General features: G+C 63.1%; 1 protein-coding gene across 2 annotated transcripts in view; it reads right to left on the bottom strand.

Annotated features, from left to right (window-relative positions):
* SLC9A3 (solute carrier family 9 member A3) overlaps positions 1–14346 on the bottom strand; it is a 37343-nt gene extending 22997 nt beyond the window's left edge. Inside the window, exon 1 of one of the 2 annotated variants that reach the window (XM_065874126.1) lies at positions 13938–14346. In XM_065874126.1, coding sequence (XP_065730198.1) covers positions 13938–14151 — 214 coding nt within the window. In that variant the 5' untranslated portion in view covers positions 14152–14346. The remainder of the gene's footprint in view (positions 1–13937) is intronic. The other variant, XM_065874127.1, reaches the window with a different exon arrangement.
* Between the last annotated feature and the right edge of the window lie 2489 nt (positions 14347–16835).

Consider the following 16835-nt stretch of genomic DNA (forward strand, 5'->3'; position numbering starts at 1 on the left):
GGAGGGGGTCCCCAGCATGAATCCAGTAGGTCATCAGTCTGCTCAGGACGGTCGATGTCACCCTCTCCTGCACAGCCAGTCCCCAGAGGAAGTGGGGGGGGGGAAGTCACGTTTGATGGAGAAGGAGTCCACCAAAGAGGGGCTCCCCGAGACAGAAGGCATGGGATGCCAGGCGGGGTGCCCCGTGGAGGGCAGAGTGACGGGAGGGTCGGTGCTGTGTCTGGCAGAGGGAAGCCCAGGGACCTGGCGTCTCGGGACAAAGCAGCAGACACGGGGGCTGGAGTGCTGTGTGGCACAGCGGCCCGCAGGGGTCTGGGGCAGGGAGCTACTTAAGTACATAGAAAATGGCACCACCGACCCCAGACAATAATTAACTTTAGGTAAAACGAACGGTTGTGCAGGAAATGGAACAGTGATCCGTGCTATTGCAGGCTACGTCTCGTGTCGTCATAACAGTGTATGGCACTGAAACCTTGGTGGGAACGTCAGAACTCAGGGAGCAACACGTGGGTGGGGGCAGGTTCCCCACATCTGGGAAGCTCACATCACAGCTCCTTCCCGCCTTGCCCACCTCATGTCTGGTCCCGGCCAAGATAGCTTGAAATGCCCAACACATGGCAGCAAAGCCAGGAGCCGCAGGGCAAGCACACTGGCCTTGCTGGGGGCGGGGCCGCAGGGCAGATGCTGTGTTCCCAGGTGACGTGATTATCTGAGTAGAAAACCCCAAAGAGTCAAGGGAAAACTCCTGGAACTAGTAAGTGATGATAGCAAGCCTGAAGGATATAGATTGTCAATTGCTTCCTATAAGCTAGCAACGAACGTGTGGAATTTGAAATTCAATACACAATACCGTTTACATCAGCACCGAAAGAAGCCACGCTTAGGTATAAATCTAACAAAGTATGTGCTAGGCCTGTATGAGGAGAACTTCTAAACTTGGATGAAAGAAACTGAAAAAGATTTAAATAAATGGAGAGAGAGTCTACATTCATGGAGAGGAAGACTCAATATGGTCAAGATATCAGTTCCCAACGTAATCCACAGATACAATGCAGCCCCAATAAAAAATCCCAGCAAGTTATTGTAAGTGAATATCAAGAAAGTGATTCTCAAATTAACATGGAGAGGAGGGAAAAGACCCAGAACAGCCAAGGCAACATTGAAGGAGAAGGACCGAGTTGGAGGACGGACGCCACCCGACCCCAGGACTTACTGTGAAGCTACAGTAACCGAGACAGTGCGGTGTCGGGGACGGAATAGACGTATAGATCAACCGACAGAACAGAGCCCAGAAACAGACCCTATAAATGTCACTGATCTTTGGCAAAGGAGCAAAGACAACGCAACGGAGCAGAGACAGTCTCTTCAACAAATGGCGCTGGGACAACTGACGTCCACACAGAAGATGAATTGAGACCTCACGCCCTTCACAAAAATCAACTCAAATGGATCAGGGACCTGAAATGAAACTACAAAAGCTATGAAACTCCCAGAGGATAAAACAGGAGAAACCTAGATGACCTCAGGTCTGGAGATGAGTTTTTAGACACAACACCAAAAGTATGATCTATGAAAGAAAGAACTGATAAGTTGGGGTTCCTTAAAATTAATGAAGTGTCTGTGAAAGCTAAGAGAATGGAAAAAGTCACAGACAGGCATGAAGTATTTGCAAAACACGCATGTGATAAAGGATTTGTATCCAAAATATGCAAACAACTCTTAAAACTCAATCAGAAAACAACCCAACTGAAAAATGGGCCCCAAGTCTAAACAGATACCTTACCAAAGAAGTGCAGACGGAAGTTAGGACACGAAGAGACACTCACACCGTGCGCTGTTGGCAACACAAACGGAAACAGCACCACTGCACATCCTCCACAATCATTAAAGTCCAGGCACTGACCACACGAATTGCTGGTGACGACACGGAGCTCCAGGAACCCCAGTGGGCACGCAGAAGGGCGTCGCCGCTCTGGAGGACAGTATCATAGTTTCTTACAGACTCAACACACTCTTACCATGTGATCCAGCAATCATGCTCCTTGGTATTTACACAAATGAGTTAAAACCCTATGTCCACACAAAACCCTGCACACAGATGATGATAGCAACTGCATTCATCATTGTCAAAACTTGGAGGCAGCTAAGGTGTCCTTCAGCAGGTAAATGGATAAACTGTGGTCCATCCAGACAGTGGAATGTTCTGTACCAAAAAAGAAGTGAGCCATCAAGCCACGAAAAGACGTGGAGGAGCGTTAGATGCATGTGACTAAGTGAGGGAAGCCCGTCGGAAAGGCTGCATCCTGTAGGATTCCAACTCTAGGATATTCTGGGAAAAGGCAAGACCGTGGAGACAGTAAAAGCCTCAGCGGGTGGGACTTCCCTGGCAGTCAGGTGGTTAAGACTCCGCGCTTCCAATGCAAGGGACACAGGTTTGATCCCTGGCTGGGGAACTAAGATTCCACAAAATAGAAATAAATAAAAAAGTAGATACACGTCATTAGACATTTGTCCACACTCATAGATTGTATGACACTGATGGAAATTTAGTGTAAACCTTGGACTTCAGTTAATAATAACGTATTGATATTGGTTCTATTGTAACCAATGATCAGTGCCAGTGCAAAATGTTGACAACAGGGAAACTGTGTGTGTGGGGGGGGGAGGGGAATGGGGATGGGAGTACAGGGAACTCTCTGAACTCTCTGCTCAATGATCCTGTAAATTTACAACTAAAAATATTCAGTGTACTAATTTTTAAAAGCCAGCATCTCTGCAGCCATGGTGGGTGCTCCTCTGGAGGGTGGGCCTCGCGCTGGGATGTGGCCTCAGGAGGCCAGGCCAGGGATGGAGGTGACACACCGAGTACGAGAAGGCGGGCTGGGCGGGCTGGGAGGGCTGGGAAACACGCCTGCTTGTCACCCAGAGGGAGAACCTGGTGCCGTCAGCCTGCAACTTCCCCCCAGCGTCAACCATCCGTCCTGATTCTACCGCGCCAACACGACGGGAAGGCTCCCCCAGAACTTTTACAAACAAAAGCCCCACTTTTTACTGCAAAGGGTGTTGTTGCCATCCACAGGGAGGGGTCCCACGGACCAGCAGAGCGAGGTCCGGGACCCGGGACGCCAGCCCGGGAGGGGGCCTGCCCACTGGGGGGTGTGCGGCGGGGCGCCAAGGAGGGCAGGTGGTGAGGGAGGCGTGCGCGAGCGTGGGTGTGCGCGAGTGTGGGTGTGCGCGAGCAGGGATGGCACCAGCTTCAGACACCAGCTCTGGCGGCCCCGGCGACGACGGCAAAGCCAGCAACGTGCCGGACCCGCGGTCCGGCGCCGGTCAGCCCTGGTGCATGGCAATCTCAGACCTTCGAGTCTGCGGCACAAGGCGCTTCGCCGAGATCCGGGAGCTCCGTTCACACGCGACTCGGGGCGAGAGGACCTCCCCGGGGAGAAAGTCCCTCCCGGGGCGCCGCGGCCTCGCTGCCAGGACCAGCGTCCTCTCCTCACCCCTGCGGGCCTCTCCCTGCTCCGAAGGAGGGGCCCCGACGACCACCCGACGCAGGGTCCTCGGAGCCCGGGGGCTCCACGGGAGGCGAGAGCCGAGGCTGCGAGCCCTGCGCCCCGCCCCTGCGCACACCCCGTGGGCCCCCGATGGGTGGGCCCAGGCCAGGCTGCCGGGAGGAGGTGCAGATGAGTGCTCGGCTGCGAAGCAGAGGACCTTGCTCCCGGACAGCGGACGATTTGTCTCGTTTAACTTTAACTTCCCACAGTCAGGCCGTGGGGCCTGCGTGGATTAGGCTGAGAACAGCTAAGTGCGGGCCCCGGGGCTCCTGCAGGTGGGGGTGGGCGGGGATGCGGTGGTCCCACGCGCTCCGGGCGGCCTGTCCTCAGAGGCGGCCACCGCGGGCGCGGGGTTGGGGCCAGGCCTCCTCTGAGGACAGGCCGTCTGGGCAGCCGGCCTCCTTCCCGCTCCTCTCCTGGCCGCCTCGGGCCCCCCTCCCCCGAGATCCCGTGGCTACGGGCCACAAGCACGGCTCAGGACGGCAGTGACTTGCAGCTGGTGGCTTGGGAGGGCGCTCACTCCACCTGCCTTCCAGGCATGTTCAGCTCATTAACACTGAAAGGAATCTCTCCAGATCGTGAGCAAACCAGGATCGTAAATGGAAAGCCCGCCGGAGCTGCTGCTCTCGTGCCAGTTCCCTGGGTGCCCTTGAGGGCCAGGCGGGGGTCTGCGGGGGCTGCAGAGACAAATTCCCCTGGTCTCCGCCCCCCGCACCCGCTGGAAGAGGCTGGGGGGACGGGCGTGTTGGGAAGAGGGTCCCAGAGCACTGGGCCCGGGGGGGCCGTCGGGTTGGACTGTCTCCCCCGGTCTGGCGAAAGGAGCCTGTCCTCGCCCCTGGGCGGCCGGCCACGTGTGCTCACCCTGCATCTGCCAGGCCTCCCTGGGGTGCCCTGGCAGAAGGCAGAGGGGGTGCTGGGCCAGGATGTGCTCCCCTAAGACCCCCGAGGCGGGCCGTGCACAGGGCTCGGGGCTGAGGGCGCCCTTGACATCGGAACGTTCTTGGTCCTAGCAAGCTAACGAGTAAAGGATCTTGACAACAGACGCCGTTCTCCATCCAGGGCCTTCTCAGAAGCTTAAGCCTGCCCTCCTTCTGTAGTCCGTCCCCAGGAAGCCAGGCTGTACGGGGTTGGGGGGAATGAGCGGGGGGGGCTGGACCCTCACGGCCTGCACGTGGGTGTGTGCCCACAGGCCCCACCTCACACACTCACCCCTGAGCCCTGCTCTGTTCACTAATTATATTGCTAAATGGCGGTCACATGACCCCCCAAATCCTAGCGACACTGTACTGGAGACCCCAGCACCGAGAGGGTCACCTACCAGCCGGGGTTTGAGGTGCACCTGCCTGGGGCCGACACCAGGTCACAGGGAGGTCACTCCTGGCCGGCTCCATGCAGCGCCCTCTCCAGCTGGGAACTCACTGGGTAAAAGCCAGCACCTTGCCGAGTCCACAGAATCATTCCCATCCCAGGACAGGTGGGAACCGCGAGGCTGCAGGCAACAGGTGTGCGGGGGGCAGGACTGCCCAGTCCCCTCCTTACCCGGCATCAAAGGACACTGGCCCCTGCCCTTGCTGGTGCCACGAGGTCCTGGCTCCCACCGCCCGCCTCAGACTCAGTGTCCGTAGTTACCGCGTGACTGTCTTGGCATTTTCGTTTTCATTCAACTATTGTTCGTTGCCCTCTTATTAAGGCCGGGTGCTGTGCAGGGCAACTACGGCGTTCACAGGAGGTCCGCCAGGCACCTTGTAAGCACCTGTTGAGGTCTGCACCCCAGGGACGTGCTGAACCTGGCCGTGTCCCTGCTGAGGAGGCTGAGGTGTCAGAGGGGACAGCAGCTTGCCCATAGCAAGGCCGTCACAAGTCCTCTTAGATGCAGTAGCAGACCAGGCAGGTGCAAGAGTGTGGGGGGGCCCTGGGGAGTCCTCAAATTCTGTGAGGTTGCAGGCAGCCTCCAGGAGCCTAGCCGGGTGGCACCTGCTCAGGGCAGCGGCCATCTGCTTCCGCCTGCTGCCCACCCTGGAGACCCACAAGCTTGGGCCTGGTCCCTGCCTCACCCCAGAAGCTCTGATTCGAGATGTTTGGGCCGACGACCCCCAGGAGACCGAACCGGACTGAGAACCGGGGATCTCGCCAGGCTTCCCAGAAGCTGATGAGAGTCTGAGGCCGGCGACACGCCCCAGGCTACCAGGCAGCGGGTCTCCGTCCGGATTGTCAGCTGAAGGAGGAGAATGAAGGTTTTGCCCCCCATGACCTCAGGATGTGGAAGGGTTAGGGTTAGGGTTAGCAGTCACACGTGGAGGTGCCCTCGCACATTCTGCTCGGTTACTGAGTCGCTGCCGGTGCTGCGTGCGGGTGACACCGCCTCCCGGAGAGCCTGGCCTCCGAACTGGCCTGTGCAAAGTAGCAGGAGGGAGGCCGTACCCCTCCCACCGCCGCCCCCAGGCCTGCTCTGGGGCCCTGCCCTGGGGGTGCCTGGCGGCTTCTGCAGCAGAAAGGTCTCTGTGACCCCAGGATACAGCTCTCGGGGGGCCAAGCCTCCTCCACCACCGGCAGGCTCTTCCCAGCACGCCCCTGGGAGCCCGGCTTCTCCTGCTGGAGTGGGGCCGGGGGGTCTCCTCACGGCCCCGTGTGCTCCCGCTGGCTGTGTGGGGTGAGGACGACGTGAGCACGACCGGAGCCCCAGGCCTGTCTCACCCACTCCTCACAGACCCCGCTAGGGAGAGGGTGACCCAGAGGCACACGAGGGGACCTCAGGTCCTCAGGCCCCCAGCATCCACGGCCACTTGGGGACTAGATCTCAGTGCCACAGGTGAGACCCTCAACCCACGGGCACCAGCACAAACGTGCAGGTGCAAAGGCCTCTGGGCGGCCCTGCCTCGATGGGTCCACAGCGAGCAGCGGGCAGGGGGGCGCTGCCACGTTCCAAGGAAAGCAGGCTGGGAGGCTGCAGGCCCGTGTTCGCTGTGCCCCCGCGTCTAGGGCCCGCTACACCTGAGCAGAAACAGAGCCCCGTGAGCTGGTGGTTCCCGCCCTTTGTGTGCTTCCAAGAGCTGTGAGAAGCAGCCGCTTCCAGCTTTCACGCCGGGCCTTTCCCAGCTGAGAACTCAAAACCAGTTGGACTTTGGCAAGAGAGCTAAGGAGGTGGTGAACTCATTGGAAGCTTCCTGGTATACCCAGGAGGAAACGGAGCCTGGCCCTCGCCCTCCAGCCCGCGGCCTCCTCCGCGAGCACAGGGTGGGCCCTAGAGGATCCTGGTCTGCCCCCGGCCCTGGAGGCTGGAGGTCCAGGCTCACAGGACGCCCTGCCGAGCCGACAGCTGGCCACCCCGCCAGGGCCACATCTGTGCCGGAAGCAGAGGGTTCAACCAGGGGCCTGGGATGACTCAGCTCAAACCCCCCCCCCCCCCCACCGAGTCCACAGCCTCCAGCCTGTCCCACCTCTCCACCATCCGGCCCTGACCACCCCCCACCGGAGCTGCGGCGGCCCTGACACCTTCCCACCCACCAGCGCTGGGGCCCCGGGGCTGGCGTCTCCGCCCGGCCCTGCCTCCGCCAGCCCGTCTTGCTCTGCCGGCCCCTCCCTTTGCAGCCCATCTCGACTGCCCCGCAGAGGGGAAGCCCACACCCTGGCCACCACCTGAGCCCTCAGCCTGGACTCTGAACCCCGGTGTCTGGCAAACCCTGGGGCCTCTCCATTCATTCTAGAACCGATGAGCGAACGCTCAGCTCACAGATGTGGACCTGAGGTGCGGCCAGCTCCAGGGAAAGACCCCATGACCTCAAGGTGCTGCCCAGTGCCTTGCAGTGGGACCTCAGCCCTGACAGGCGGGTCAGGCCTGGCAGAGCCGGGGTCCCGGCAGAGGCGAGGCGGCACCAGGCCCCTCCCTGTCCTGGGACACCGGGGGCGCAGAGGCTGGAGCAGCACGGCCTGGCTGGGGGGCCCTTAGTGCTCAGACACCTCGTTCAGAGTCTCCGGAAGGCAGACCCGGCTCCCCCTTCCAATCCTTGAGCAGGTACGCACCACTTTTCCGGCTTGTCTGTTCTGAACATGCTTATGGGGAGAACCTTACAAAATCAGAGGGATTTTGCAAACATTACACACCACCACGGGGCAGCTCAGCTCAGGGGGTGATGGGTCCGACCCACCCTCATCTCTCCCTTGGGGTCCTGTCCCTCCCGGAGGGGTCGGGGTGCTCGGCCCAGAAGCCTCCAAGGCCCCACTTCGCTGGGACGCGTGTGGCTGGTGGACCCGCTGGCCCCTCACCTGCCACGCCTCTCCTGGGGGGCTTCCTCAGCTGCCCCACAAACATGCCCCCATACGGCCACCTCAGGGCCTCTGCAGGGCCGTCTGGACCCTGGAAACGTCCCCCTAACCCTTAGGGCTCGTTCCTCCCCACCCGCGTTATTCCCTTCTTTCCCTGTTCCGTCAGGACTCGACACATGCACCCTGCGGCTGAACTCGCCTGCTCCGGGGGGTGTGACACGCCCCGAGGGAGGTCTGGGTCTGTTTCATGGGAAGCCGTGTCCTCGTGGCCTGCAGCAGTGCCAGACACGTGGCAGCATTAAGGTTTGTAAGATGAATGTTAAACTAGCGCTCAGAGCTGTTGTGGCCGCTAAAAATCAAGCATTTGGGCTGCGCTAATAGAATAAATCAAACGTTCGAGCCCAGATGTCGTCCTGGGCCGGGGATACTGCGCGGCTGGGGCCCGAGTCCAGGCTCCGCCCAGAGGGCGTGCAGGCGTCCGTCTGCAGCCTGCGAGCGGGGACCTGCGGGCCTGTTCCGCCCTGTCTTGCTCCAGGAGGCAGGACTGGGTGTGAACTGACCGACTCAGCTCGTCAGGGAGCCGCTTCAGGCCGGGCCTCGCACGGGCGAGCGCTCCCCGCCTCAGACCTACAGCCCACGGTGCTCCAAGCTGATGCGGCCTTGCCCTCAGCCTGCGGCGGTCACCGGGTGTGCCTGTGTGGCAATTCCGGTCGAGAATCTGGCTAAGGAGCTTGGCATCTCGAGGGTCTGGACGAAGCCCACACCACCGTGGAGCGTCCGCTCCCTCACCCACTCACACGCCTGTCCAGCCACCCGTCCAGTGCACGTCCGGCCGAGCACACGCGTCCGCACACATACCTGCAGGAGCGCTGCCGGGGCAGGCCGGCCTCCAGGCACTGGGGACACGCGGGAACGAACAGACACAGCCCCCCGCTCTGCAGAGCTGACCTGGTTGAGCTCAGACCCCAGTGTTGAGGGGAGACCTCAAGACCCCAGTGGGCTGGAGGGTTCTGAGCTCAGAAGAGGAGTGGGGAGAGATGCTGGTGGGTGGGGCTCCTGGTCTGGCCGCAGGGGGGACGGGGGGGTAGCGGCCGGGCTTCAGCTAGAACCCAGGGAAGCCAGCCGGGCCACAGCCTCGCACCCACGGGGCCTTGCTGCTCCCGTGCCCGGCGCTCCCTGGGCCTCTGCCACCCCGCCAGTCTCCTGCCCACCCCGCCCCCCCACTAATACTGTGCCTCCCCCATCCCCACCCGGCCCACAGGCCGCTGGAGCTCAACTCCCCCAGTCTGATGGGCTCTGTAGGCACCTGGGTTCCGCCAGCGCCCCTCTTCCCCCTGCCCTGGGCAGACGGAGGAGACAGACTTCACAGTAGGAAGAAGGGATGGTGAAGGGGCAGGAGACACCGAGCAAGGTCAGGAAGGAGGCCGGGGGCTGGCTGGGAGCGAAGGTGCAGGCGGGGGTTGGGCACAAAGCCACCCCAGTGGAGCGGACCTCACGCCAGGAAAGCACCCAGGCGCCTCCAAGGTTTCCTGGTGCAGGGGACGGGGCCCCAGCAGTGCCCACCTCAGCCCAGGGAGGTCACCACCCACTCTGGGCTCCAGCGCAGAGAGGGCTGGAGGAGTCCCTTCTCAGAGGGAAGGCAGGAGGCATGGAGGGAGCCCGGGACCACCAGCCCTGACCTGGTCCACCGCACACTGAGCCCCCTGCCCCACTCTGCCACACGCTCCTGGGAAAACTTGCTGTCAAAAGGGACTCAGACGCTGGGAAGAAATAAACGTGAGGCCGATCGGGCACCGGACTGGGAGAGCCCAGCGGCAGGTGTCAGTGACCTTTGGGACTTGCAGTCTTGGGAACACTGCTGTAATTCTCTTGGACCGCGGGAGTGGGCTGGATGGGAAAATCCCTGGAGAGTTCCTTCTGCCAAGCAGGCAGGACTGGGGCTATCAGCACTTCCCAACCTTTGCCCCTCTTCCTCAGGATACTCCACAAAGGTGCCTTAGCTCCAAATGCAGGGGATTGTTTGACAGCCCGTGGCTAATTCTCCCATGGGCAGTTCCTGACAAATGAGACTTTACACTTTCAGCACAGAATGTCCCTCCCATAGACACTCTTGGGAGAGGCCTTGGTTCCAAGACCTTGGATGATGGGTCTTGACTCCATCTGTCCTGCCAGGCTTGGGGTCCACTAGGGCCCACTGATTCGTCTACTCCTGGGAGGATGGGGTCCACCGAAGACTCCTGCTGCTCACGCTGCGGTGTAAGGGAAATTTGGTGGGAACAGGGAGGAGAGCATGGTGGAGGGCGCCGGGGAGCCCACAGGAAAGAGGGACAGGGGTTGGGTGCAGCGATGGGGGTTCTGGTCTTAGGACCAGAGCACACGGAGCGAAAACCACAAGCTTCTGGTGTCAACCCAAGGAGGTAAATATTGTCCACCACTCCCCGACAGCCTGGGAGCACAACCCAGGGCAGACACCCAGCGCCCGAAGGCTGAACTTCAGAGAAATCCACCAATGTGGCAGGTGCTCTGGACAAGAGCCATGGGTGTCCCAGCACCCGGGGGCTGTGCCCCTCCCCTGGCAAGGGCTGGGGCTGGACCAGAGGAGAAGCCACAGCGAAGGCGCTTTGCAAGTGACGGGAATCGGGGTCTAGGGGCCTGGAGAGCAGAGTCTGACCTGAGAAGGCAGCGGCTGACACGTCCAGCCGAACAGAGGGGGACCCCAAGGCTGAGCTCCAGCTGGAGCACAGGTGGGAAAAGGGACCTGCGTCTCCAGGAGCCAAGGTGCTGCAGTCTCGGAGGGGCAGAGCGGGTAAAGTGTGCAGATAGGGTCGCACGCGTGACCCTAAAGGCCCTGGCTAACTCCTCGGGGTGCCCGGGGGACCACGTCCGGCTTCTGCTGGTTAGGAAAGACACACCCTGCCCCCCGCCGGGGTCTCTTCCTCCAAGACTGGGTGAAGAGGGAGGGGGTGACCAAGCACGGAACAGAAGCACTCACAAAACCCCGGGGGCCATGGGGGAGAGGCCGAGGATCTCAGAGGACCACGGCTGCTGGGCACGCCTGGGCCAGCGCCACACACCCCAGCTGCTTCCTTCTCTGGATCCGGGGGACCCACGGGCTCCGGGCTCTTCCCGAAGTGTTCCTGCCGGGGTGTGGGGGCAGCCCCCTGCCTCCTTGGGGGTGGGATCTGGGGGGGGCGCCCTCTTAGAGAGAGAGGAGACGGAGAGGGAGAGGAGAAACAGCAGAGACGGCGAGTCCGCCTGCCCCTCTGGCTCCGCAGCTCAGAAGCCGAGTCACCGCTCCAGCAGCTCCGGCCAGGAGTGAGCGGAGCCCTCAACCCACCGGCTCGGCGCCAGAGCACGACACACGGGGTCTCCCTGGCGGCCTCCAGGAGCACCTACCCTGGTCACCCGCCACCTCCAGGCTGTCTCCCGAAACCGCCTGGATCCCCACCCTCAGGTGGGCCCCGCCCACTGCTGCCACAGCTTCGCCATCCCACGCGGCCGAAGCGCGCCCACCCAGCCCACTAGACGTTGGCCCCAGAGGAGGCCAGAGGAGGTGGGACAGGCTGAGGGAGAGGGAGTCCAACCTGGTCCAAGGCCCAGACTGATCCTGGTGTGAGTGGCTGCAGACTCGAGGCCCCCTGGGGAGCACAGTTCCCACCCGCGGCCAGGGCTTTCCCCATACACCCAGGGGCAGACAGCCCCCAGTGCAGGAGAGTCCTCAACCTCAGCCCTGCAGGCCCAGCCGGGAGCTGTGGGCCAGCTCCCTCCCTGGCTTCATCCCCTTCTGCATTTCCTAAAGATGCGACAGCAGGTAGGGACCCGGCAGGCCCAAATGCGTCTGCGAATAGGGACCTGGGGCCTCAGCAGCCACCCCTGTTCCTCTTCTCCGTCAGGTGCGGGGGGATGTCTGTGCAGAGACACCTGCTGGGCTAGAGGCGGGGTCACGTGAAGCCCATGCTGAGCCCCCCGGAGAGCCTTGGGGACCTGGGCAGGGTCAGTGCAGTGGGTTCCAGAGGACAGGGGCATGGCTGGGAGGGGGCTGGGCCTGGGGAGGGTCCCAGCTTGCTTTCTAAGATGGGAGAACAGAGTCCCTCTCTGCAGCCTGTTCACGGGTGAGACCCTCTGCCGTCACAGCAGGACCCTCCAAGTGCAGGACAGCGTGGGCAGCGTCGGGGCCAGGCCTGGCCCGGGGCAGGGCACTCCCAGGCCAGCTAGGCCGGCCCCATGGGTCTTCTCTCCGGGGTCCTGTTCATGTTCCCTTACAGCCCCCCGCCGAGCCTCTACCCAAGCTGGCCCCCCTTCCCCTTCGGATGGGGCCAGCAGCCCCAGGGGAGGCGGAGCTACTGAAGTGGCCGCAGACAAACACATTCTGGGCCCGCCCTGCCCACGAGAGGCGGAGCTGGTGGGAGCAGGCCCCCCCCCCCCCCCCCCCCCCCCGCAGAAGGTCCCCTCTGGAGGAGCTGAGCGCTTAGGAGACCTCAGGGCAGGCTCTTCCTGGGTGAATAACTGACACTGGACCTCCAGGTGCAGGACCTGGGGCTGGGCTTGCACAGGAAGCACACGTTCGCTCTACACGACAGGGGGGCTCCAGGTCCCAGGTGGGGACCCCCGGAGTGTCATGGGTCCACCCTGCACGTATCTGTGGTTTCACAGAAGAGAGAAGGGGGCTGAGGAGGAGACCCCCGCTCTGCCCCGGAAACCGGTCAGCTCCCAGGGGAGCCTCAGGACGGGCTGCTGCTCCTAGAGCCCCAGGGTGAGGCTGGACCTGCCCCGTAAGTGGCCAGTAGAAAGTGGCCAGTGTCGGCAAGCCCCCTGCGGCAGAGACACCCAGAGGACACACAGCACATGAGACCGCCTCTCGGTGTCGACATTTCACTCCTGACGTCACAATCCCCCACAAAAAAGCCAAGGAGTGGAGCGCGGCTTGGGCACAAGGACTGGGCAGCAGGGCCAAGGAACTAAACACACACCGGAGGAGAAACGGGGAGGCAGAGGGGCCGGAGAGCTTTGAAAGAAACAGAACAAAACGAGAGACTTAAAGGGAGGTCGCTGGCACAGCAGGACACATGGCAGGCAGGGCTGAAGGAGAAACGAGCTGTAACCAGCCGCCGAGGAACACCAGGAACCCCCAAAGCCAGGTCCAAAGTCCTCTGACCGCCTCTCCCCAGAGCCTGCCCCTCCTGGCCCCGCTGAGGAGGCCAGCACCCCCGGCCCCTCCCCATTCCAAAACCTCTGCGGACCCATCCCCGTCCGGCTGCTCTGTGGTGAGGGGGGAGTCCTCAGACCCCCTCACAGGGTTTCCCCTGCTCCACCTACTAATTACACCTGCCCTCTCACGGAAGACCCTCCCTGGTGTTGATCAACACGTTGAAACTTTGGTCCTCAGAGGCTCTTAAGAAAGCTGACCTTCCTGTCACCTTGCCCGGGAGTTACCTGCAGTTCCCACTTTGCTGGCTCAGTGGAGCCAGTCAGGAGGAGAGAAATCTGACAGACCAGGATTTTGAAGAGAGAAACACCGTCAGTGGAAAACTTGCTCCTGTAAATAGGACGGTACCGGCTTTCATCTTGGTGACACCATTTTTCTTTCTGCACTGGGGACGGAGTGCTCTGGCGCTTGAAGGCAAGGACATTCCCTCTCTCCTGCACTAACAGCCCCGACAAGCCCGAGGGACAGAAAACCTGGCTGCGGGAGCCCCAGCGCGGAGCAGTCCGCGACATCTGCTGGCCTGGATGGGGCAGAGGGAGTCCCGACCGCGGAGACCCGGGGACGCGGGGACTCAGGAGGCTGCGCCCGCCCGGCCGGGACCGGGTAACCCTCGGCCACGAGCACTGCCACTCCGGGCCCGGCCAGGCTCGCAGTCCCCGAGCCTCGCCCTGAGCGACCCAAGGGCCGAATCCCCGGGGCTGGCCGCGGCGCTCCCCGACGGGACCGCCGGGCAACCGACCTTGGACGCGCCCCTTCCACAGGGAAGACCACGGACCCGGCGGAGCGCGTGAAGAAGGCGGCGCAGGCAGCCGGCTCTGTCCGCCGGGGGCGGGGGCGCAGGAAGGGACCCGCAGACCCAGCGGGTGGGGGGGCAGGGAAGCCGCGGCGCGCCGACGGAGCCCGGGCCGGCTTACCGATCTTGGCCAAGCTGGCCACGAGGATCCAGAGCGCGATGATGTACGGGTCCTGGACGTGGTGCCATTTGAAGGTGACCACCTGGAAGCCCTGGCTCTCCCCGGGCGCGCCGCCAGGCATCTCCTCGACGCCCTGCGCCCGCGGCAGCTCGCCCAGCGCCAGCAGCGCCAGCAGCAGCCCCCATCCGGGGCCCGGGGCCCCGCGCCCTGACATCGCCGCCACCGCTCAGCGCCCTGTCCAGATGCTCCGGTCGCGAGAGCCCTGCTGCGCTCTGCGGGACGTGCCGCGCCGGGGCCGCCGGACCAGCGGGGCCGGCGGGACTCGCGCTGGGCGGCGCGGAGCTGAGTGCGCTCTGGGTGAGGGCTGCTGTCCTGGTCCCCGCCCGCCTGGGTGGCCTTTAATCCGGCGCCCCCTCCCTCCCCGGGGCGGAGCCTTCCCGCCCTCGCCGCGCACACGAGAGCGCAGCCGGAGTCGCCGGCTCTCGGCCCGCCCGCCGGCGTGCGGCGCACGCCCGCCAGGACGCCAGACCTCGCCTCCCACCCCCGCGCCCCGGGAGCCTCATTTTCCACCCACGCCGGCCTGCCCCCTCCCCGCCCCGCGCGCTCTGCGTCCCGCCCTCTCTGGCGCCCGGGGCTGGAGGGCGCAGGCCCGGGCGACCGCCTCCCTTGGGGGCGGAGGGCAGCGCCGGGGTCCCTGCGGTCTCAGCTGCCGGGTGTGGGCGTCGGTGCCTCGGGCGCCCCTTGGCTCCAGTCCTGAGTTGCTTGGGGCCGCTGTGGGCACATTCACCCGGAGGCGCTCCTCGTCCCTAAAGGCGGGGGCCTGGGGCTGCACCGAACCCACTAGAGGCCTGCGGTCAGAAGGGGCCAGGCCTTAAGGCCCTTGCTGTGTCTCCGCCTGGAGCCTGCATTTCCTGACAGGGTCAACAACTTGTCAGAAACCAGGGCCTCCCCACTGCACCTTGGTGAGGGAGAAGCCAAGTCCCTCTGCCCTCCCCCATCCAGGCCTGCCCCTGTGCCTTGCAGGAGGGGCCCCTCCCCTCCGACCCGGGAGCCCAGCCCCCCCCCGCACCCCCCAAGACCTCCAGCAGGGGGACCCCCGGCCCTTCCTCCCTGGGGCTTGGCCCCGGCTCCACGTCCAGCCCTCCACCTGCTCTGGCTGGTGCTGTCAGCTGGACGGCTCACCTGGGTCCTGGATGAGGCCAGCACAGCACTCATTTCCTCCCAGGCCCGCCCTGCAGCCTCAGTACCTACCGGGCATACCCTCTCCGAGGGTTTCTGCCCCAGGCCTAGGAGGCGGGCGCCCTGCTCCGATCCCCCGGCATACCTGTCCGCTGCCCCTTCAGAACCCAGAAGAAACCTGGCCTCTTCTCAGCACCTGTGCCCACCACGCAGCTGCTCAGAGCCTCCCTCCCGCCCCCTTCACCTGCCCTGTCGGCCGCCTGGGGACCCTCCTATTTAGGGGAAAGGACTCGCTCCCTCCCTGACCTCCTTGGAGACCCTTTCTGGGTCTCCTTCCCTGAGGTGTTGCCTTCTCCTCCCACCACAGCTGATCGCATCTCACAGTTGTGACACGCGGGCTCCCTCCTCCAGCCTTCCAGCCAGGCCTGCCCTCCCCGTGGGGAGATCGTTCCATGAATGAGGGGCTCCATAAAGCCCGTGAGGCTCCTGGCTGCCTCTCCAGGTCCTGACACACTGCCTGACCCACAGAGCACCCAGGACACACTGGTTGGATGGACAGAAGACAGATGGGTTGGTGGGCAGGTGGGTGGGGACGCGGGCGGGTGCATCTTCTAGTATCTGAGTCTATGTCGGAGTCCCGGGAGACCTGAGCAGTATGCCTGTCCCTCGCGTTTTCTCCCCGGTTTCTTGCTGATGGGAAGCGGCCACCAGTGGCGTAGTGGAGAGAGAGCGGGTTCACATCCTGCTTCAGTGGGTGGCCTGCCTGGGCGGCTGAGCTCTGAGTGTGTGTGTAGGGGGGGAACTGGGAGACCATTTGGGCAGATGCTGCCGAGGGTTTCAGTCCTCACTGGGTGTCCTTCGAGGACTTCCTGCTGTGAGGTAGCCCAGGGGTGCTCAGTAGGGGAGGAAGGCCAGCCTCAGGGGTTGCTGCCAGGGGTGTGGCCTGGCACAGGGTCTGGCACACGGCGCCCAGCACCAGGGGTGTGGCCTGGCGCAGTGGGCTGTGGTGGGCTCAGCTGTGTCCATGTTTCTGTCCGCAGCTCCATCCTCAGCCCCATCCTCAGCCCCCTGTCCCGGAGACAGAGCCATCAGACAAGCTTGGGGTACCTCTGGCCCAGCACACGCCCCCGTCCCTTTGTCAGGGCTCCTGAGCAAAGCCTTTCGGAAGAGTGGCCTCTGTGGAGACAGCGCCCTCACATCGCACAGGACGGCCACATCTCCACCAGAACAGCGTGTGCTGCCTGCCCAGTGGCCCTCCGCTCATGTCACCCTCTGGGGTTTTCGCCAAGAGCCTGTCCTGAGAACTCACGGCATTTCTCCTGAGTGGGGCTGCTTCTGAGACCCGAGAAGCCATCCAAAGGGCAGCAGAGCAGAGCGTTACCCTGTGGACTCACGGATTCAGAAGGAACGTGATGCCATCGTTGGCCATTGGACGGGGTGCTGCAGAGGTGACCACAAGATGCCCAAGGACAAGGGGACGGGAAGCCCAAAGCCCCTGCAGAGGCTGGAGCACCTCACACGGGAAGCAGGGCTCGGGTGAGAAGCGTGGCTGTTTGGCTGGATTTGTGGGCATCTGTAGGATGAAAGCATCTCCGGGGCAGATGGTCAAGAACGGTGCGGAGGCCAGCCTGCCCTGTGAGCCTAGTCAGCGTAGGGGCATGGAGTGTGCACTGTTCCTTCCCTTCTGACACCCACGCCCAGCTGCTGGCGCCTCCCCTC

The sequence above is a fragment of the Phocoena phocoena genome, chromosome 3 (genome assembly GCF_963924675.1).
Source record: "Phocoena phocoena chromosome 3, mPhoPho1.1, whole genome shotgun sequence".
NCBI lineage: Eukaryota > Metazoa > Chordata > Mammalia > Artiodactyla > Phocoenidae > Phocoena > Phocoena phocoena.